The sequence below is a fragment of the Enhydra lutris genome, unplaced genomic scaffold (genome assembly GCF_002288905.1).
Source record: "Enhydra lutris kenyoni isolate GAN:26980312 unplaced genomic scaffold, ASM228890v2 scaffoldscaffold38, whole genome shotgun sequence".
NCBI lineage: Eukaryota > Metazoa > Chordata > Mammalia > Carnivora > Mustelidae > Enhydra > Enhydra lutris.
In genome coordinates, this window is record NW_019154122.1 from 8,246,081 (window position 1) to 8,268,032 (window position 21,952).

The following is a 21,952-nucleotide window of genomic DNA, read 5'->3' on the forward strand; positions in this document are numbered from 1 at the left end:
AGCTACTGAAGGGAAATGATCGCATGTTAAGGGGGTCAGGGATAGGGGAACTACAGCTGGAGTGCCCAGGATAGACCTCATGGAGGAGGCAACATTAAAACGAAGACTTGAATGGGTAAAAGAAGTGAAGTAAGTGGATTATCTAAGGAAACAACATTACAAACAGAGAGAAGAGCCAATGCAAAGGTCCAGAGGTGGGACTGTGCTTGCGGTAGTCCATGGATAATGAGAAATCAGTGTGACTAGCACCGAGTAAAGAAAGGAGACTATCCTAGCAGAGGGGGTTGGGCAAATAATGGAGGGGAATGTGTCATACATATATGGCTTCTTGGCTCTTATAGGGAGTTTTTCACTTTTTTTTTTGAGTGAAGTGACTGGTCGTTTGGGGTTCTGAGAAGCCTGTGTAAGAGGACAAGTGTGGCAGTGAGGAGGCCAGCTAAGAAGTGGTAGCAATAATCTAGGTGAGAAATGACGGTGATATGGACTAGGTTGTTGTCAGGAAGTTAAGAACTGAATGGATTGGACACAGCCAACAGGATTTGAATGTGAAGTATGAAAGAGGCGTCAAGGATGGCCCTAGTGATTTTTAGCCTGGGCATTTGAAGGAATGGCGTTGCCATTAACTGAGGCAGGTAAGACTGTGGGTGGTCAAGGTTGGTAAAGTGCAGGAGTTGTGAGAAATTCAATTTGAAACATACAACATTGAAACACACATTTGGACCTCCAAGTGGAGATGTGTCTGGAGTTCTGGGAGATAGTATGGAAGTTATTAGCATATCGATAAATTTAAAACCATGAGGCTGGGTGAGATTGCCAGGGGAGTGAGTGAGGATAGTAGAGGAGGGTAAGTCTGGGACATAGCAGTATTTGGAGATCAACGAAAAGAGGGGAAACAGCAAAAAACTAGAAAAGGAACACCCGAGGAGGTGGGGAAAAACCAGGAGAACATGGCATCTTAGAAGTCACCATACTTGGAAGTATTTTCAGGAGAAAGATAATCAGCTCGGTCCTGCACAGCAAAGAGATCAAGTCATTTGACTTAGAACTGTCCTTAAAATTAGTATAGAGTATTTTTTAAAAAATATTTTATTTATTTGACAGAGAGAGAGATCACAAGTAGGCAGAGAGGCAAGCAGAGAGAGAGAGGGGGAAGCAGGCTTCCTGCTGAGCAGAGAGCCCGACGCGGGGCTCAATCCCAGGACCCTGAGATCATAACCCTGGCCGAAGGCAGAGGCTCAATCTACTGAGCCACCCAGGTGCCCCAGTATAGAGTATTTTTAAGAAGATTTTATTTATTTGACAGACAGAGATCACAAGTAGGCAGAGGCAGGCAGAGAGAGGAGAAGGCAGGCTCCCTGCCCAGCAGAGAGCCCGATGCGGGGCTCGATAGCCCGATGCAGGGCTCTATCCCAGGACCCTGGGATCATGATCTGAGCTGAAGGCAGAGGCTTTAACTCACTGAGCCACCCAGGTGCCCCAGTATAGAGTATTTTCAATGAGAATTGTCCTTAAATTCAATAAAGAGTATTTCTGATGAGCGATAAGGATGAAAGCATATTTGGAAAGGTTTCAAGACAATGGGAAGGGAGAAATTGAAGACAGGAAGTATAAACAGTACATTACAGTTTTTGAAGTTTTGTTATAAAAGAGAACAGAGGAACAAGATGCTAAGTGGAGGAGAATGTAGAATTGAGAGGTTTATTTTTTTAATTTTTTTTCAGTGTTCCAAAATTCATTGTTTATGTACCATACCCAGTGCTCTGTCCAATACGTGCCCTCCTTAATACCCACCACCAACCTCACCCAACCCCCCCACCCCCCTCCCAAGAGGTTTATTTATTTATTTATTTTAAAGATTTTATTTATTTATTTGACAGAAATCACAAGCAGGCAGAGGCAGGCAGAGAGAGGAGGAAGCAGGCTCCCCGCCGAGCAGAGAGCCCAATGCGGGGCTCGATCCCAGGACCCTGGGATCGTGACCTGAGCCGAAGGCAGAGGCTTTAACCCACTGAGCCACCCAGGTGCCCCCAAGAGGTTTATTTTTAAGATGACAGGTTGTATAGCAAATCCGTGCTGATGGGAGTGATCTAGAAGGAGGAATGGGTGTGGATGTAGAGAAAGGATTGTTAGAGCTGTGTCCTCCAGTGATGGGAAAGGCAGGGGAGTTGGTTGTGGATGGGAGCATTGACCATTTATCCAAAGGAACAGGAAGGGTTATGTGATTACAGATGCTGGCGGATGGATAGATGTGGGAACTGGTGGAAGTTATCACTGATTACTTTATCACTAAGATAAAATAACTGAGGGTGCGACAGAACAGAAGCCTTTGGAAATCCTGGCAGGTGATTATGAATGTACAATTGTCTACATTGTAGTCTTTGCCAGAAGGTTCTAGGAAGTTGAATGTTCCACCCTCTGTGTTGCACTGAGGGAACACCTTAATTCTTAATCAGCCTGTGTTTGATTCCCAAAGTAACTGCATGGTTCTTGGGATAGGTTCTTCAAAAGACTAAGGTTTAAACTGTTTCTACAATACCCTTTCATCAGACTGAGGCTAATTTTGGCATCTGTTTAATATATAATAACATCATCAGTCACAGCCTCTTTTGGTTACTTCAAATCACAGTAGAGATTTTCAAGCATACATTTTTACACTTAAAATTGGAGTGTTCTGATTTTCAAAACTTCTTAAACATTAGCCAACACCCATTTACAAAAGGGGAACAAATTTCAGTATTTGAATTTTCCACCGGTAGGAGAGCTGGTAAATGTTAGGGGAAGATTTAACGCTCAGACTGTCATGTCTGTTAACTAGTCCCGGAGCACAGTAGATTTTTCCACTACATTCTCCCCATAGAATCTTCTTGCCCAATAAATGCTTTTGCTTTTCATTTTCTTCCCTGTCAGTCACACATGCAGTTTCAAGTGACAGCTTATGGTTTGGGACCTTTGTTTTAGAAAACAGGGCAGAGATACACAACGAGCCCAAGCCATGTTCTGGTCTTGGCCTTGCCACTCCTGAGCCACTTGCCTCTGAACTTAATCCTTAATCACTTCTGCATTCTTTGGGCCTTGATTTCCTTCTCTGTGAAAGAAGAGACAGGATCCCTGTTTCTAAAAATCCCATAGCAGGGCGCCTGGGTGGCTCAGTGGGTTAAATCCTCTGCCTTCAGCTCAGATCATGATCTCAGGGTCTTGGGATCGAGCCCCACATCGGACTCTCTGCTCAGCAGGGAGCCTGCTTCCTCCCCACTCTCTCTGCCTGCCTCTCTGCCTACTTGTGATCTTTCTGTCAAATAAATAAGTAAAATCTTAAAAAATCCCATAGCAGATTACTTTTATCCAAGTCAACTAAAAATAATAAAAATAATATATTGCTCAACCTCATATCAGACTCACCTTATCTGAAGGAGTTGGGGATAGAGTGGTGGATCTTTTTAAAAAAACAGAACATGTCCCAGTTGATTCTAAACCTAGCTAAATTTGGAAATCCTGGATCCTTATGGAATCTTGTGGCTTTCTTACTGTGCAGTCTATGACCTAACTTTGTTATCACAGTCTGTTAGGTGAGTGTGTAATGTGCAGAGCTGTACTCCCTAACTGTTAAGGAAGGATGGGTGCTCTGTGCCCTCTTCACTGCCGCTTTGTAAAAAGGGCTGCCTTTTACCCTGGTTGGTCAAGAGTGGCCTGCTGTCTGAGGAAATGTGTATGGACATCCGTGAGAGGGCTTTGGGGGTGGAGTGTTGGTGGTCTCAGATTCTTTAAACAAACTATCTAACCTTCAAACCAACCCAGTTAGGTTGGCATTCTTATCCCCATTTTACAGCTGAGGAAGCTGAAGCTCAGACAGTCACCTAGTAATTTACCTAAGATCACACAGTCAATGAATGATGGAGCAGTGATTCAAACCCAAGATTAAAAAAAAAAAAAAAAAGAAAGAAAAGAAAAACCCAAGATTTTGTATCTAAAGTCTGTGTTCTTTCTGCTCTGTCATGCTGTGAGTAGTTTCATTTTCTATATAATTTATTTCATATTATCTGTTTTTTTTTAAACTTTTATCTGTTCCAAGATCCTGTCTCAGGATACATTACATTTAATCTTAATATCTTCTTATATTCCTCCTGGCTATGACAGTTTCTCAGGCTTTCTTTGTTTGATGATTTTCACAGTTTTGAAGAGTACTGTCGGATACTTTGTGGACTGTCATTTGGTTTGGGTTTGTCTGAGGTTTTTCTTATGGTTAGAGTAGAGTTACGGGGTTAGGAGGAGGAACACCACAGCAGTAAATCATCCTTCTCATCATATGCTGTCAAGAGAACATACTATGAACATGTTTTATTGCTTTTGATAAATTGATCACCTGGCTGAGATAATGTGTCTTAGATTTTTCTACAGTAAAATTTTTCTCCTTTTTTTGCCCTTTCTTTAAAATTATTTTTTCAGGGTGCTGGGTGGCTCAATTGGTTACATGTCCAACTCTTGATCTCAGCTCAGGTCTTGATCTCAGGGTCGTGAGTTCAGGCCCATGTTGGACTCCACACTGGGCATGGAGCCTACTTTAAAAAAACTGTTTTTTCTAGTTTATTTTTCTTTCTTTTCCTGTGATTCCCTTTATTTGTAGTTGCCGTTGGTTCTTGATCTTCCTTTGAATTGGGGGGTGAATAACTGAGCTATCTGGTGTTGTCTATCATCAGAGTCAGGAAAGGATAATGAGCATAGGGTGTGTCATTTGAAGAAAAATTTTCACAGCTTAGGGAGTATTTATTTATTTATTTATTTGACAGAGATCACAAGTAGGCAGAGAGAGAAAGGGAAACCGGCTCCCTGATGAGCAGAGAGCCCGATGCAGGGCTCGATCCCAAGACCCTGGGATCATGACCTGAGCCAAAGGCAGAGGCTTTAACCCACTGAGCCACCCAGGCGCCCCTTAGGGAATTTTTAAATATCAATAAGACTTTTTAAGACTTTTTGGTGGGGAACAGAATGCTGAAGACGACATATATTTTATTATGACCTTGCACATCCAGATCTTTCCAGCTACCTAGAGCCAAAAGCTCTACTGGAAATAATTTTGTCTCATTAGGACTGTTCCCTAAACGAATAATCACATCTTCCAAAATCACTGAGTAATCCAGCAGAAAAGCTAGTTTACTTTTGGAGCTGGGCAGCAAAAAGAAAGAGTGTTGGTCATATCAGATGTCTGTGCGAAGGCCAGGATATCCTTAGAAGCTGAAAAGTTCTGAAACTGTCTAGAAATAACTGCCCAAAGTATCATTGTTTCTCTTACTGTGTAAATGATACCTTAAAAATGATGCAGATCAGGCTCTTGGATCCACAGATGTTTTGCTGTCCTGTGCCTGGTAGAAAAGCTTAGTCTTAGGTTCTCTGCTGCCCTTTCCTGAGCCTGTGGTAACGTGTCCAAGAAATGTCAAAACAAATAAGGGAGTGTGGGACTGATAACCTGGCACCAGGTATAACCAAAACAGCTAACCAGAAGAGTCTGTTCTGGAAAAGATCACACAGTCCTTTCCTCAGTTTAGGTCCCAGGTGTCAGTGTAGACATTGAAATGGCTGAATGTGGAATTTTTTAAAATAATGTATTAGTGTACTTAACCATAGGCATTAGATTCTGCTTTTTAACATTGTTTTGCATCTGAACACTTTATACATTATTTTTTTTTAAAATTTTTCAAAGATTTTATTTATTTATTTCACAGAGATCACAAGTAGGCAGAGAGGCAGGCAGAGGGGGAGGGAGAAACAGGCTCCCCGCAGAGCAGAGAGCCTGATGTGGGACTTGATCCCAGGACCCTGGGATCATGACCTGAGCGGAAGGCAGAGGCTTTAACCCACTGAGCCACCCAGGCGCCCCTTTAATTTTTTTTTTTTTTTAAGATTCTATTTATTTATTTGACAGAGAGATCACAAGTAGGCAGAGAGGCAGGCGGGGCAGAGGGCGGGGAAGCAGGCTCCCCGCCGAGTAGAGAGCCGGATATGGGACTCGATCCCAGGATTCTGGGATCATGACCTGAGCTGAAGGCAGAGGCTTTAACCCACTGAGCCACCCAGGTGCCCTATGCATTATTTTAAATTAGCATTATATGCAGGTATGTTCTGAGAATGCCAGTTGTGTGGAGATGAGAGAGGTGGAAGCTTATCAACTGATAAATATTGGACCATATAACAAGAGGACACACATGCCTTTCAAATACACTCCAAGCTTCTGCTCTCTGTCCTAGAAACAGGCCGATAGGGGTGCCTGGATGGCTCCGTCAGTTAAGTGTCTGCTTTCCTTGGGTCATGATCTCAGGATCCTGGGATTGGGTCCCAGGTTGGGCTCCCTGCTCAGTGGGGAGTCTGCTTGTCCCTCTCCCTCTGCCTGTGCGCCTCTCTCTCTCTCTCAAATAAATAAATAAAATATTAAAAAAAAAAAAAACACCTCTCAGCTTTCATATCTGTGCACTGTTACCTGTCTACCTACCATCTTGACAAGCAGTTTTTGGTTGCTTTGGGGTTTCCTGTGCAGTAAAACTCTCAGACCATCTAGTGTTTCGGTTTTTCTCAGGTCTCCACATAACCTCCCTTCCCCCCAGCAGCTCTTGTTGTGTTATGAGCACAGTACACTTCATTTTGCATGGTGCCTTATCCCTGTGTATCTCCATGGCTATACAGATTTATTGATTTTACTTTGTGTCCTGAGTGAAATTGCAGAAGGCTAATCTTACTTAGGGAGAACACAAGATACTGTCCTAGAGTCAGTCCTGATTCCTGCCCCATGGATGACACTGTTGGTTTTTCGGACACTCAGCAGTGCCTTGTACCATTTCCTGCCCAGTGCGTGTATTTTGTTTGCTTATTCTCTGTACAGTCAGTTGGTCCAGTTTCTTAAGTTTTCTAGCTCTTGTAACTTTGAGAAGATTTGTAAGAGATCTACCAGGTGGTCTTTCTCGGTGGGTGAGGGTTGTGATGGGTCATTTATTAACTTGAAATATCGGCTTCAATCCTAGGAGACTCCCTTATCCTTTCAAAGCTTGGAAGCCACCTCTCATCTCTTTGGGAAATGAACTCCTGCAGTGTTGCTTTAAGGAACCCTTCTTTTCACACAAACGGTCCCCCTGATAATTTCCTCTGTTCCATAAGTCTCTCTGGAAGTGCTTATGGGCTGTGGATTGTATATTTGATTTGTTAACCTTTACGCTGTGTTCCTTTTTTGCCTTCTTCCCCATTTTAGTAAGGTTTCTGAAAACTATTGCCCAGGCTTAAAATGTTTCTTGCTGTTTGTTTGATTTACATATATGAGTTACAGCATGATTGCGTTTTATTTGAGGAATATGTTCTTGAAGACCTCACATAATGAATTTTCTGGCAGTGGGTCATTGGTCTTTCTGTTTACTGGGTAAAGCAGTAGGTGACGTGATGTGACAGTGGTATAAACATGGTTGACAATTCACTCTGTCAGCTCAGACATTAGCTATTTATTTTTTCTTAACAATACGTTTTAAGACATAATTTACGTATAGTAAAATGAACAGATTTTAAGTACACAACTCAGACTTACAAAAGTATGTGTACGGGGCACCTAGATGGCTGTCAGTTGATGTCCAGCTCTTGATTTCAGCCCAGGCTGTGCTCTCAGAGTCGTGGGATCGAGCTCTGTGTCAGGCTCTGCGCTCAGTAGGGAGTCTGCTTAAGATTCTCTATTTCCTTCTCCCCCAACCACTCTCTTTCTCAAATCTTTAAAAAAAAAAAACAAAAAAACAGGCGCTTGGGTGGCTCAGTGGATTAAGCCTCTGCCTTCAGCTGGGGTCATGATCTCAGGTTCCTGGGATCGAGCCCCGCATCGTGCTTTCTGCTCAGCAGGAAGCCTGCTCCCCCCCCCCCCCCCCCGCCCTCTGTCTGCCTCTCTGCCTGCTTGTGATCTTTGTCAAATAAATAAATAAAGTCTTTAAAACAAAACAAAACAAAAACAGTAGTAGAGGCACCTGGGTGGCTCAGTTGTTTTCTCTTGATTTCAGTTCAGGTCATGATCTCAGGGTTGTTAGATCAAGCCCCATGTCAGGCTCTATGCTGGGTTTGGAGTCTGCTTAAGTTCTCTCTCTCCCTTCCCCTCTGCCACTCTCCCCACAACACATGTGTGCTCACCTGGAAAAAAAAAAAAAAGAATAAATAAAACACGTTGAAAATAAAAGAAGTATGTATACAGCCATGTGATTATCACCCAGGTCAGGATACAAAATACTTCTATCCCCTCAGAAAGTTCCCTCATGCCCTTTCCTGTCGGTACCACTCCCCACAGAGGTAACCACCTTTTGACTTCTTCGTGATTTGAGATTCATCGTGGTTTGTTTGCGATTCATCTGCATTTACCAGTGGTTTATTCTTTCTCATTGCTGTGAGTGCTCTATGACGTGAATATACTTTTTTTTTCGTCTGTCCTTTTGTTGATGGATGTTGGAGTTATTTCCATTTTGAATATAGTTGGGAGTTAACATTCTTATATAAGCTTACGGACATATCATTCATTTCTTTTTTTTTTTTAAGATTTTATATTTATTTATTTGACAGACAGAGATCACAAGTAGGCAGAGAGACAGGCAGAGAGAGCGAGAGGGGGAAGCAGGCTCCCCGCCGAGCGGAGAGCCCGATGTGGGGCTCGATCCCACGACCCTGGGATCATGACCTGAGCCGAAGGCAGAGGCCCTAACCCGCTGAGCCACCCAGGTGCCCCCATATCATTCATTTCTTAAGACCTACTAGGTGTTGGGCCGCCAGGGTGGCTCAGTGGGTTAAGCCTCTGCCTTCCGCTCAGGTCATGATCTCGGGGTCCTGGGATCGAGCCCCAAATCGGGCTCTCTGCTCGGTGGGGAGCCTGCTTCCCTCCTCTCTCTGCCTGCCTTTCTGCCTACTTGTGATCTCTCTCTGTGTTAAATAAAAAAATAAAATCTTTAAAAAAAAAAAAAAGACCTACTAGGTCTTAAGGGGCAGGGCCTGCCTGGCTCAGTCGTAGGGCATGCGACTCCTGATTTTAGGATTGTAAATTTGAGCCCCACATTGGGTGTGGAGATTATTGCAAAGTAATAATAATAATAACTTAAAAAAAAAGAAAAAGAATATTCTAGATATGGTGAGTATCCCAGAGAGTTCTCTGTTCACTTAGTCCTGCTCCAAATAGAAAGATCTGATGGTAGACAGCGAAGTATTACAGAGGGTTGAGGAGGAAAGACTGTGTGTCCAGTAATTAAAGGTACTGCTCATAATGAGGGCGTCCCTACCTAAAGTGATGGGAGGAATGTGTTGGGAGAGGGAGGGAGGCTGGTGGGTAACACCGTTAAGAACTTGGTTTTTGTGCTAGGCAGACACAGGTTTGCATCAGGTCTGTTGCTCAGTAACTGGCGACCTTAAATGGGGTATTTAACATCTCATTTGCCTTAACTTTAAAGTAGAGATGGTAATACCTACCTTTTCCTAGCTTCTGTTCCGATTCCATCCCATACGGTGTTCAGCTGGAGAGGGGATATAGAATCTGATGAATTTGACACTTTTGTATATATATTGAAGTGCCAGCTCTGGAGTGGGGAGTGGCCAGAAGTTACCCTCACGTTCCCAGAGCTTGCAAAGTGATTGCATTCATCTGTCTGTATTCATTTTCATGCCTTTATTTATTGTTTATAGCCCGTGCTGTCCTAGCTATAGCAGTACGGACGTGAGTAAGATGCAGGGTCTGTTGGGGAAAAACAGACAGTAAACCAGTCAGTCAGTACAAAGAGAATATAAAGCACCAAGAAGAGAATAACTGCAGTCTCCAGGGAGCAGACGGCGCGGTCAAAGTAAGTTGTAAGGGCGCCTGTGTGGCTCAGTCACACACAAGTCCCAAAGAAGCCCGTGTCTGTGCATCTGACTCTTGATTTCAGCTCGGGTCATGATCTCAGGGTCGTGGGATTGAGCCCCGTGTCAGACTCCGTGCTCAGCATGGAATTCGCTTGTACCTCTCCCTCTGCTCCTCCCCCTGCTCTCCTCTCTCTCTCTCAAATAAATAAATAAAATCTTTTAAAAAAAATGTTATAAACTATGTCAAGCCAGGACTTATGTGTGGACGCATGGATTTTTAAAGGAAATCTAATTTATGAAGAGAGAAGTAGCACACTAATGAATTTGGATTCTTTTCACAATTTGTTACAATTTATTTTTAAGGCCAGTTATGTGTTTTTATTAAGATGATTTGCTTTTGATTAAAATGACTGTGAAGTATTTTAAACATTTTTCTGTTTCCATAGAAGGAAGGCACTCAGGGGCCCAGATACCACTTCCATGTGCTAATCTCTGTGAAGAAGGAATAGGATATTACTTTAGCTACTACTTTCTTTGTTTTATTAGCTCCTTCCTCATCCCTGGACCCGTTCCTGGTTAATCTTTGTTATGAGTTGGTGATTTCTCCTTGTCTCCTCTAGCCATTTGCAGTCCTGGAAACAACCTGGATCTGCGGTGGTCTCAGGAGGTGTGCATGAGAGCAGAGCCAGTGGGTTCCCCTAGGAAAGGAAGGAGTCCTTCCTGTTTATGTATAAAGTTCAGAACCTGGTATTTTTCCAGAATACATGCTTTTCTAAGGTGGGTACACTTTGTCTCCTGCTGGAGAGAAGAGTGGGAATATTTGCATAGCACAAACCTGGGTAAACCTTGGTCTTCCAGGGGAGAGAATAAATAAGATTATTCCGTATTTCAGTTTGGCTCTCTCCCTCCTCACTAGGATTTTCCTGTTTTGATACCAGGCCAGAAACTTTATGACTAGCAACATTGTTTTTACTTCTAAACAGAGCTACTTCAAAGGGTACCCACTCTCCAACCTCCAGTAGAACTGCAGTTAACAAGTTAACAGATTAAGCAGACTGTGGCCCTCCTCTCTTCCAGGAGAAATTGAATCAAAAGACTGCTTGAAAGGGTAACAAGGAACTATTATCGGTTTCATGTTGTTAATTTTTAGCTGATAAGTGCTATCCTATTCATCAAGTGGCCTTTCACGTGGGTTTATTTAGAAGGGAAAACAGTGCCAGTAGGGAATTTCTTTTTGTTAATGCCTGTGGCATATGCAGGCATACAGGATCTAAACGTTTCTCATGCCCATTACAAAAGTTCCTCTTGTTTTGGATGTCCTGTAAGTGACTCAAGGAGTGATGTTTTTTTAAAATGTGAATATAATTATAATAATAAAATGTATGCTCTGAAACCCAAGATCCAGACAGGCTTTGTCTAATATCAGTGAATTGTTTTGATATCAATCAGTACCTTTCTGGCTATTTTGCAACTGAAGAATGAAATAGGAAAAGAAGGGGCGCCTGGGTGGCTCAGTGGGTTAAGCCTCTGCCTTTGGCTCAGGTCATGGTCTCAGGGCCCTGGGATTGGGCCCCACCACCGTTGGGCTTTCTGCTTAGCAGGGATCCTGCTTCCCCCTCTCTCTCCACCTGCCTCTCTGCCTACTTGTGCTCTCTGTCAAATAAATCAATAAAATCTTAAAAAAAAAAAAAAAGAAAGAAAGAAAGAAAAGAAAAGAAATAGGAAAAGAAAAAAAAATGGCAGTGTAAGGGAGACACCCCAAAAATTGTTTGGCCTCATCCCTGCTGAGTGACTAGCTGGAGCCTCCAGGGTAGGTTGTGATTCACTGGAGCCACTTCTCATCCCAGCTCAGGAGGGATCTATAACCATTTGGTTTCCGTGGATGCATTTGGTTCAGCATTTTCCTAAGAAATAGTTCTTCTCCTTTGGGATAGTAAAATCTTATCGGGATACTCTAAATGGATAATTTCAACACAGTGTGCTAAGTTCTGGGACTGAAGTAGATACAGGATGTCCCTTCCCTGTGTACCCCTCCCATTCCAGGAGGTTCTTTAACCCTGCATGGGAGGGGTGTGCTGGCAGAGGTCCCAAAGAAGGCCATGCCAGTGCAGAAGAATTTAGTGTTCTGTATCCAGTACCATGTTCTTTGTAACTTAAATCTCTATTTTAGGCTTAGTTTAAAGAGCATACTTGACCAGAACAAAATTCTAGAAAGTGGTTTAGGGGTTCTGTAGTGACTTTGCTAAAGAGTTGCTTCCTGTTTGCTTCCTACTCTGTCTGTTTCTGTAAAATAAGCACTATATTTTTGTATCTTCTGAGCATATCTCTATAAATGCAAAGACTTACTGTAATTATTATTGGCCACATTGATGGTAAATTGGACATATTTTCACTATCAGGAGAGAGACTGTTATTTGTTCCGGACAGAACCCCTGTGGACCTTCTGTGTACTTTGGAGACCATTCTGAATAGTTATTTGTCTTCTAGGTGTTTACAGCCCAAGATAGACTTTATACTCAGGAATTGTAAAGTGTTCTCAATTTTCCTTTTGTTTCTCTGTTCCTCAAATGATAAAACTGAAACATGCTTTCCTTGTTCCTGTGACAAAGTATTACCTATAAAATCAAGAGTTTAGAGATAGAAGCAGTTAAATTATAACTCCAGCAGTTTTTCTTTGAGGGATTTCTTGCCTCCTAAGTTATGAAGTGCTAGCCTGTCCTCTTGTGCCCTCTAGGTTTTCTGATTCAGATGCTAATGTGGTGTTCTGGGAAATGCCTTTCCAAATTATTCTTTTCCTGACCTCTGAACTCTTGCTATCAAGGTCACCCACTTCACACACTACCAAAAAGACAGCTCTATCAAGCCAAAGGCTTGGTCAGCTTCCCAAGACCCAGCTTGGATTCTCTCAGCAAAATTCATCTCTCCTAACCCCTGTGCACGCACCAGCTCAAGGCTCCTGACTACCACGGAGAAGCAGTACCCGCACAAAAGAAGCTGTTCGGTAGGATTGTAGGTCAGTCTGGTCTGTCAGGTCTTACTTCGCCCTAGAGGCTGGTCCTATGTGGGAAGGACTTGGGGTGCTGCCTGTGGAGCCGGGAGGGAGTGCCTTTCTTCAGACCTACCCTGTGAAAGTGAGTGCACGTGAAGAGTTGCTCACACGAAGTAAGGACTGTGACCTAGAACCTCAGCAGTTATGCATGCTGTTATGTTCCCGTCAGCAGCATTACTGTAAAATATTTGAAAGCATCCAGAGGAAAACTTTTCGATTGCCAGTTAAGAACCTGTTTAGACCAAGCCCCCTTAAAAAAGCAAATCACAAGGCAGAACATTCTCGAATTCCTTGAGCAAAGTAAAAGATTTTGTCCAGTACTTTTCTTCTGGATTTATTAGTATGCTTGTGAGTCCCATGGTTAAATTTTTCATGCTTATAGTCGTTTTCAAACTTTACCTCCTGTAAGTCCCTAATTCCTAGTCTTCAATCTATTTTCAGAGTCCTAGAGAACTATTAGCAGGTAACCTGTGTTGCTATAAATAAGTCTTAAAGTGATTTGCCTGAAAGCCAGTAGGTAGAACATTTTTTTTCCTTTTGTTTATTTTGCAAAGTGTAAGTTCAGTGACCTGTAGATGAGGCGAAATGTTTGTATACTGAAAATGTGCGTGTTCTTTTCAGCACTCCCATGAGCAAAAGCATTTGTTGAGGAAAGCCCACTTTGGACCCCTCCTTGTTCTCATTCTGTTAACCAAGATGAAGGGTCCCATATAGTCCTTAATTGAGTATGCATAGAAGAAACTCCGTAGGGGGCTTCTGGGTGGTTGAGGGCCCTCCTCTTGGTTTAGGCTCAGGTCGTGATCTTACGGATGGGGGGATCAAGCCCACCTTTGCACTCAGCGGGGAGTCTGCTTGAGATTCTGTGTTTTCCTTGCACCACCACCCCCTGCCCCACTTGCACACACATTACTCACTCCCTCTCTCTCTCAAATAAGTAAATGGAAGGAAGGAAGGGAGGCAGGGAGGAAGGAGAAAAGCAGGCTGTATATATTCCATGTTCATGTCCTTTTGGAGAATTTTCTAACAGACGTACTCAAGGATGGTTTAACTCTACAACATGGTTCTCAAAATCTAGTCCCCAAACATGAACATCACCTGGATATTTGTTAGATATGTAACTTCTGCATCCCTACCCCATGCCTACTTAAATAGGAAAGGCAGAAGTGAGGCCCAGTGATCTGCATTGTAACAACTCCTCCAGCTGCTTTTAACATAAGCTGGAGTTTGAGAACTAACACTCCAGGGGGACGGTGGCTATTGTTTATAAAACCTTCATAATAAAAATCAATAATATTAATAAAGACCAGTCATGGAATAGAGATATAGAAATAATGTTTTAGCCATCTGTAACATTATAGGCATCCCTGATTGGAACCAATACTTGTTTTATCTTGTATCAAACATTCGAACTGCTCTCCTAGTTCTTGGTTCTGTGTGAATAGAAACTACAGTGGGAAGGCGGCAAAGAAACCAAAATAGAATTGGAAATTGCTTCACTGTTTTACCATCTTCTTTGCAAAAGTAAACAAGAATGCCTCATAATTCTGCCACTATCTTTTACATGTGAAATTCCACGATTTCATAGGAACCTTGGGAAGCATCTGAACTAATTAGCAATTTTAGGGAATGTTAGTTCTGTGTAGAGTGTGCTTGTCTCATTATCCAGTTTCCCACAGCTGCCTTTTGGCTTGTGCCTTGTTTAGAGATTTGCTCCATTGATGATACCTGCTGTGTGATTGTTTGGGGAATGAACCCTGTGAGGCTAACTGTTGACTCTGGGGAAACAGGCTGAGTAACATGGTTTAATATGGGCACATTCGGTCCTATGTCAACCTTTCTTCTTCTACTTCTGTGATATGATGATATTTAGACTCTGTCTAGAGGCTCAGTAGCCACATTATTTTGCAGTTGTGCCAAGAGATGTCCTAATAGTATAAATCCTTCAAATATAAATTTTCTGGAGGGAATGGGATTTATTCAGTATATGTCACCAAGATGATGATGATGGGCCTCTTAACTGTGGAGGGTTCTGCTCTTGTCAGAGTACTTTATAATGTACCCCGGATTTCCAATGAATCAGTCTCTAGTGTGGTAGGAAGGCGTGTGTTAATAAAAATTTATTAAATACGATATCATTCTAGCCACTGTATGGGATGAATGCATGCATGTATGTAAAATTCTTCAAAGTTTTTGACTTCACATTTTGTCTAGGATTAGTTCATATAAAAGTTATTTCCTCATCTAACAGTGTGGTCATGTTTTGGGGGTTGTTTTTTTGTTTGTTTTGGTTTTTTTTAGAAAGTTTTAAGTACTCTTAAAATAGCTTGCTTTTCTTGGAACCTTAAAACAATATAGGTATGTAATTTGAATATAAGTTTTCTTATTTTTTCAAAATCCTAGTAGAGACTTACTGTTTGCTTTCCAGAACTCCACTTGGCTTAAAAGACCATTTGTTCTTCAAGTTATAGAAATTGCCAAAGTTCATTGACCCCTGCAGTCTCTGACCTCGCGATAAATTTAATTCATTTGATTTGTGAACCTTGAATTAGGATCATTGGGAGAGGAGTTAAAAGACTCTCTGCTTTAAACAAATTCAAAATCTGAGGGTACCTGGGTGGCTCAGTCCATGAAGCGTCTGCCTTCTGCTCGGGTCATGATCTCAGGGTCCTTGGATGGAGCCCCGTGGCTGGTGGGCTCTCTGCTCAGTGGGGCATCTGTTTCTACTCCTCCTTTTCCCCACCCCCTTCTCCCCTACCCTTCCTGCTCTTGCTTTCTCAAAAAAAAAAAAAAATAAAATAAAATAAATTTTTTTTTTTTTTAATGAAATACAAGGGTTACCTGTATTGCTCAGTCGTTAAGTGTCTGCCTTCAGCTCAGGTCATGATCCCAGGGTCCTGGAATAGAGCCTAGGCATCAGGCTCCTTGCTCGGTGGGAAGCCTGCTTCTCCCTCTCCCACTCCTCCTGCTTGTGTTCCCTCTCTCGTTGTGTCTATCAAATAAATAAATAAAATCTTTTTAAAAACCCGTTTTAAAAAAAGTGAAATACATAGATCCTTAGAAATGATCAAATTAGGGACTTTTTACAGGGTCTTCACTATTGATTCTGAAAGTAACAAGAATTTAAAAGTATCCAGTTTGTAGCAAATACAAACATACATGCATAATTGGGTCATAGAAAATAAGATACATCAGTATCGGGGCGCCTTGGTGGCTCAGTCATTAAGCATCTGCCTTGAGCTTGGGTCAGGATCCCAAAGTCCTGGGATCAAGCCCTGCATCAGGCTCCCTGCTGTGCGGGAAGCCTTCTTCTCCCTCTCCCGCTCCCCCTGCTTGTGTTCCCTCTCTCGCTGTGTCTCCCTCTGTCAAATAAATAAATAAAATCTTAAAAAAAAAAAAAAAAGATACATCAGTATCTTTTTTTTTTCTTTTTTCTTTTTTTTTTAATTTTATTTATTTGTCAGAGAGAGAGAGAGAGTGCACAAGTAGGCGAAGTGGCAGGGAGAGGCAGAGAGAGAAGCAGGCTCCCCGCTGAGCAAGGAGCCCGATGTGGGACTCGATCCCAGGACACTGGGATCATGACCTGAGCCGAAGGCAGCGGCTTAACCCACTGAGCCACCCAGGTGCCCGATACATCAGTATCTTTGACCTTTCCTTCCTGAACTAACTGTATAGGGGTTGTACGTTGAATTGTGTGTCCTCCTCCCACCCCTCCCCCCCCACCTTATTTGTTCTTGTATGGTAATTTTTCCCCACTTTGTTTACAAACTTAGGTGGAGGAACACAGTTAATTTTAAGTATGACCGTACTTTGTTGTCATAATATTTAAATGCTGAAATTAAAATGTATATTTGTGACATGAAATAGGCCTTGGGAATGCTGGATGAGGGAATTCTCCCACTCCTTGGGATAGGAAGTAGAGAAAAGGATTTTGGCTTTCTAAAAGGTCAAGATATTTGAGAAGTCGCTTTTTTTTTTTTTTTTTTTTAAAGATCTTATTTGTTAGAGAGCGCAAGAGGGGGTCAGAGGGTCAGAGGGAGAAGCAGACTCTCTACTGAGTGGGGAGGCTGATGCAGGGCTCAATCCCCCAGACTGTACTTAGATGGTGCCTAGCATATGATAAATACCAATATTAGTCATTATCATTAGAGTAGCAGTAGTTAATAGTAGTCATTGCAATTTCTCTTAAAAATCAAGTCACCCAGAGCACCTTGGTGGATCAGTTGAGCATCCGACTCTTGTTTTCAGCTGAGGTCGTGATCTCAGGGTCATGAGATGGAGCCAGGCTCTGCCCTCAGTATGAAGTCTGCTGGAGAGTCTTTCCCCCTCCCTCTCCCTCCCGTCTGCTTCTCCTCTCCACCCCATCATCCCCCACCGACGACCGCCACCACCCGGCGTTGGTGCATGTCTCACATTCTCTCGTGCTTTTGCTGTTTCTCTGAAATAAGTAAGTAAATAAATAAAATCTTTATGGGAAAAAAAAATCAAGTCACCCATCCTTTCCTGTCACCTTCCCCATAACCTCAAAACACAGGCACATGGTCAGTTGCTGCTTTCAGTTTTCATCTAATAAAGCCTGGATGTTGATTGTTCTAAGACAGCCACGTAAGTTTTAATTGCCACATAGTATTTTTTTGTATGAATATTCCTCTGTCTACTTCAACACTTCAAATGAGCATCCTTGTATTTCTTTTTTTGTTTTGTCCAGCTATCATTAGATTATCCTTAGAAATGGAATTACTGATTGAAAGCATATGCACTTAAAAATTTTTTTTTGAGATTTATTTATTTGAGAGAGAGTGAGAGAGAGAGAATGGTGGGGGGGAAGGGTAGAGGGAGAGGGAGGGAGAGAATCTTAAGCCGACTCCACACTTAACGCAGAGCCCGACATGGGACTGAACTCACCACCCTGAGATCATGACCTGAGCCGAAACCAAGAGCTGGACACTTAACTAGCTGAACACCCAGGCGCCCTGCACTTTAAAAATTTTTGATATAAATTTGATACAAATGGCCATTTAGAAATTGTTTGTTTCCATGATTTTTTAAAAATCTAATTAATTTATTTTTTAAAGTAAGTGCTGGGCCTGACATGGGCTTGAACTCAACAACCCCAAGGTCAGGAGTTGCATACTCCTTCAACTGAGCCAGTGAGATGCTCCTGATCCCATGTTGTGCTCTTTTGGGGACCCTTGGTCTGCTGTTTCATTTCTTTTTCTTTTTTTTTTTTAAGGTTTTTATTTAAATTCCAGTTACTTGGGGGGATACCTGGGTGGCTCAGTCAGTTGGAAGTCTGCCCTCGGCTAGGGTTGTGATCCCAGGGTCCTGGGATGGAGCCCCATGTCAGACTCCTTGCTTAGCTGGAAGCCTGCTTCTCCATCTGTCTGTCGCTCCCTCTGCCTCCCCCTGCTTGTGCACATGCGCACTCTCTCTCTCTCTGTGACAAGTAAATAAATAAAGTCTTTAAAAAATAAAAAAATAAACTGCACTTAGTTAACATACAGTGTAATATTATTTCAGGTGTACAATATAGTGAGTCAGCGCTTCTGTACACAAGTGCCCTCCTTCATCCCCATCACCTAGTCCACCCATCCCCCTTGGTGACCACGAGTTTGTTCTCAGTAGTTAAGAGTCTGTTTCTTGGTTTAATCTCTCTTTTCCCCCCTTTGCTAATTTGTTTTGTTTCTTAAAGTCCACATATGGCATTTGTCTTTCTCTGACTTCTTTTGCTCAGCAGAATACACTCCAGCTACATCCATGTCACTGCAAATGGTGCTGCTTCTTTTTTATACCCATCGTTTTAAAAACCAGGATTTCTAGTATTTCAAATCCAAATCCAAATTTTAGTCTGTAAGGTTAGTAACTACTCTGCTGAATCTGTTACATGTTTTATTTGCTTTTTCCAACTTTTTTCATCATATTTGTGAGTTCCAAACTAAGGTCAAGAACTTGAAGCATTGTTTGGTATTTCATAAATCAAATAATTTTGGGGTAAAATTAGCATTTTTTAAAAGATTTTATTTATTTATTTGACAGAGATCACAAGTAGGCAGAGAGGCAGGCAGAGAGAGAGAGGAGGAAGCAGGCTCCCCACCGAGCAGAGAGTCCAATGTGGGGCTCGATCCCAGGACCCCGGGACCACGGTTGAAGCCAAAGGCAGAGGCTTCAACCCACCAAGCCACCCAGGTGCCCCCTAAAATTAGCATTTTAAGTAGACCATTATATCAGTTAAGTTTTCTGGTTAATCTAGGAGGCTTCCTCCTGGGAAGGCAAAAATTTTTTCTGTTTGTTTGTTTAAATTTTATTTATTTGTCAGAGAGAGAGAGAGCACAAGCAGGAGGACAGGCAGGCAGAGGGAGAAGCAGGCTCCCCGCTAAGCAGGGAGCCCCATGTAGGGCTCGATTCCAGGACCCTGGGATCGTGTCCTGAGCCAAAGGCAGATGTTTAACTGACTGAGTCACCCAGGCGTCCCATGGGAAGGCAGAAGTTTTAAGTAGAACTTTAACTCCCTTAGCCATGATTCTAGTAGGGTATGAGGGTAGCAGGAGCAAGCTCATGGAGGACTCAGCCAACATTCCCTCAGTCAGTGGTGCTAACTGACAGGAGAATCATTCCTAGAGAAGCCTCATTTCTGTGGTTGGATCCTATTTGGATTGATGTCTGTTACGTTAGGAAAGTGTTCAGAATAGCTGATGCCACATACTCACTCCATTTTCTGAAGATTGCTTCCTTCTCCGTAGATCACGGTACGTTACTCTTAAGTTGGAGCCCAAGGAAGACAGTCACTTGCTCCCTTTTTCAGCCTTGGGACTTTGTCATCAACACTATTTTTTTTTTTTAAGATTTTTTTAATTTATTTATTTGACAGAGAGATCACAAGCAGGCAGAGAGGCAGGCAGAGAGAGAGGAGGAAGCAGGCTCCCTGCTGAGCAGAGAGCCCGATGCGGGGCTCGATCCCAGGACTCTGAGATCATGACCTGAGCCGAAGGCAGCGGCTTAACCCACTGAGCCACCCAGGCGTCCCTGTCATCAACACTATTAAACCACGTTCCCAAAATCCCTTGCTGAAGGGGAAGGCCCAGATCTCTACCTGAATGGGAGCACCTCAGCTGCTATTAGCTTAATATAGTGTTGGGATTCTTTCTGCTTAAGATTTTTTTTTTTTTTTTTTTTTTAAGAGCACCTGGGTGACTCAGTCAGCTAAGCATCTGCCTTCAGCTCAGGTCATGATCCCAGGACCCTGAGATGGAGTCCTACCTTGGGCTCCCTGCTGTGCAGGGACTCTGATTCTCCCTCTGCCCCTCCTCCCACTCGTTCTCTCAATCTCTCTCTCTCTCAAATAAATTAAATCTTTAAAAAAAAAAGATTTTTTAAAATGAATCCTGCAGCGTTAACAATTTTTTTTTCTTAAATATTACAGTATTTATTAATTGACACCTGGATATTGAGACAAATTTCTTTGATCTTTGGTAAACTAAAGGTGGCACATAGAGTAAGAGGCTGGGAGAAATAGCAACTGTTATTTAAAAGACAGAATAGGGGGCGCCTGGGTGGCTCAGTGGGTTAAAGCCTCTGCCTTCAGCTCAGGTCATGATCCCAGGCTCCTGGGATCGAGCCCCGCATCGGGCTCTATGCTCAGCAGGGAGCCTGCTTCCCTTCCTCTCTCTGCCTGCCTCTCTGCCTGCTTGTGATATGTCAAATAAATTAAAAAAAAAAAAAAAAAGACAGGCTCTGAGAAACCCTGCTTCTATGTGACATTTATTATCCCTCAGGTTCTCTAGCATAAGCCAAATTTCTGTTGTTTCGAGATTTTAGTCAACACAGCTCAGAAGTCTAGCCTGGAGGGCCTTAGTAGCCACTGCTGGTATCAGGCCTGCAGCTCCGCTGGAATGCCTTCATACTGAGCCTGAAATTCTGCCCCCATTTGTGTTGGCGAGGCCCACAGCTAGAGGCCTAGAGGTCACCATGCTAACATGTGGCTCAGCACAAAGGAGAACTCCAGGGTGCCTCCTCTTTTACCCAGGTTCTCAGACAGCAGCTGTTACTACGTTGCATCCAGGTACTAGCCTGTATGCGTACTCCCTAGATTCCTTACATTGTTTGCTGTGTAGGGTCTACTAAGCTGATTAAAAGGATGGGCAAGAGAATCAACATTTATTGAGCACCTGCTGTCTGCCAAGCACTGTGTATGTGTTTTGGGTGTGTTATTTATTTTTTATTTTTTTTAAAGATTATTTATTTATTTATTTGAGAGAGAAAGAGAGAGAGCACATGCAGGAGGGAAGAGGGTGAAGCAGGCTCCCTGCTCAGTAGGAAGCCCCATGTGGGGCTCAACACCCAGGACCCTGACAAAGCTGACTGAGCCACCCAGGTGCCTCTCAGATGAATTATTTAATACTCAAAACAGTCTTATGAGATAGGTATTCTTCATCCCTAATTTCAGATAAGCAAAATAAGTGACTTTCCTCTAACTCAGGTTTCCTTGTTTTAATTATAAACAATTTATAAATTGGGAGTCAGTGGTATTATAATAGTGATATATGGCAACAGATGGTAGCACACTTGTGGTGGACTTAGCATAATGTATAAACTTGTGGAATCACTATGTTGTACAGCCGAAACTAATATAACATTGTGTGTCAACTATACTTAAAAAAAAAAAAAGAAAAGAAAAGATGTATAAATTGGTGATGGTTTTCTGTCAGATCTGCAAACCAGTTTTGTTCTCTTCCTTCCCTTATGTTTTATAGTTATTGGTTCCACTTTTGTGATTCTTTCAGGGAAGGGTGACCTATAGACAACCTACCTATGACTTATGAGACCCTGAATCCTAACCACCATGTTATTTACCTTTCCTAGGATCCTATCCTTCCCCTAAAGCTGGAGCAACTCTGGTTGTGTACAAGGACCTGCTGGTACTATTTGGTGGCTGGACGCGGCCGAGTCCATATCCCCTACACCAACCAGAGAGATTCTTTGATGAAATACACACTTACTCACCCTCTAAAAACTGGTAAGCCATAAGGATAAGATCCTTTCAGTCTGGTATAAAAGATTTCAAATGAATGGACAACTTCC

The 21,952-nt window shown here is 42.6% G+C and overlaps 1 protein-coding gene across 1 annotated transcript in view; it reads left to right on the top strand.

Annotated features, from left to right (window-relative positions):
- The window catches only part of LOC111154709 (F-box protein 42), a 103,683-nt gene that overhangs the window by 74,849 nt on the left and 6,882 nt on the right, over positions 1–21,952 (top strand). Inside the window, exon 5 of the mRNA XM_022514562.1 lies at positions 21,734–21,887. Coding sequence (XP_022370270.1) covers positions 21,734–21,887 — 154 coding nt within the window. The remainder of the gene's footprint in view (positions 1–21,733; positions 21,888–21,952) is intronic.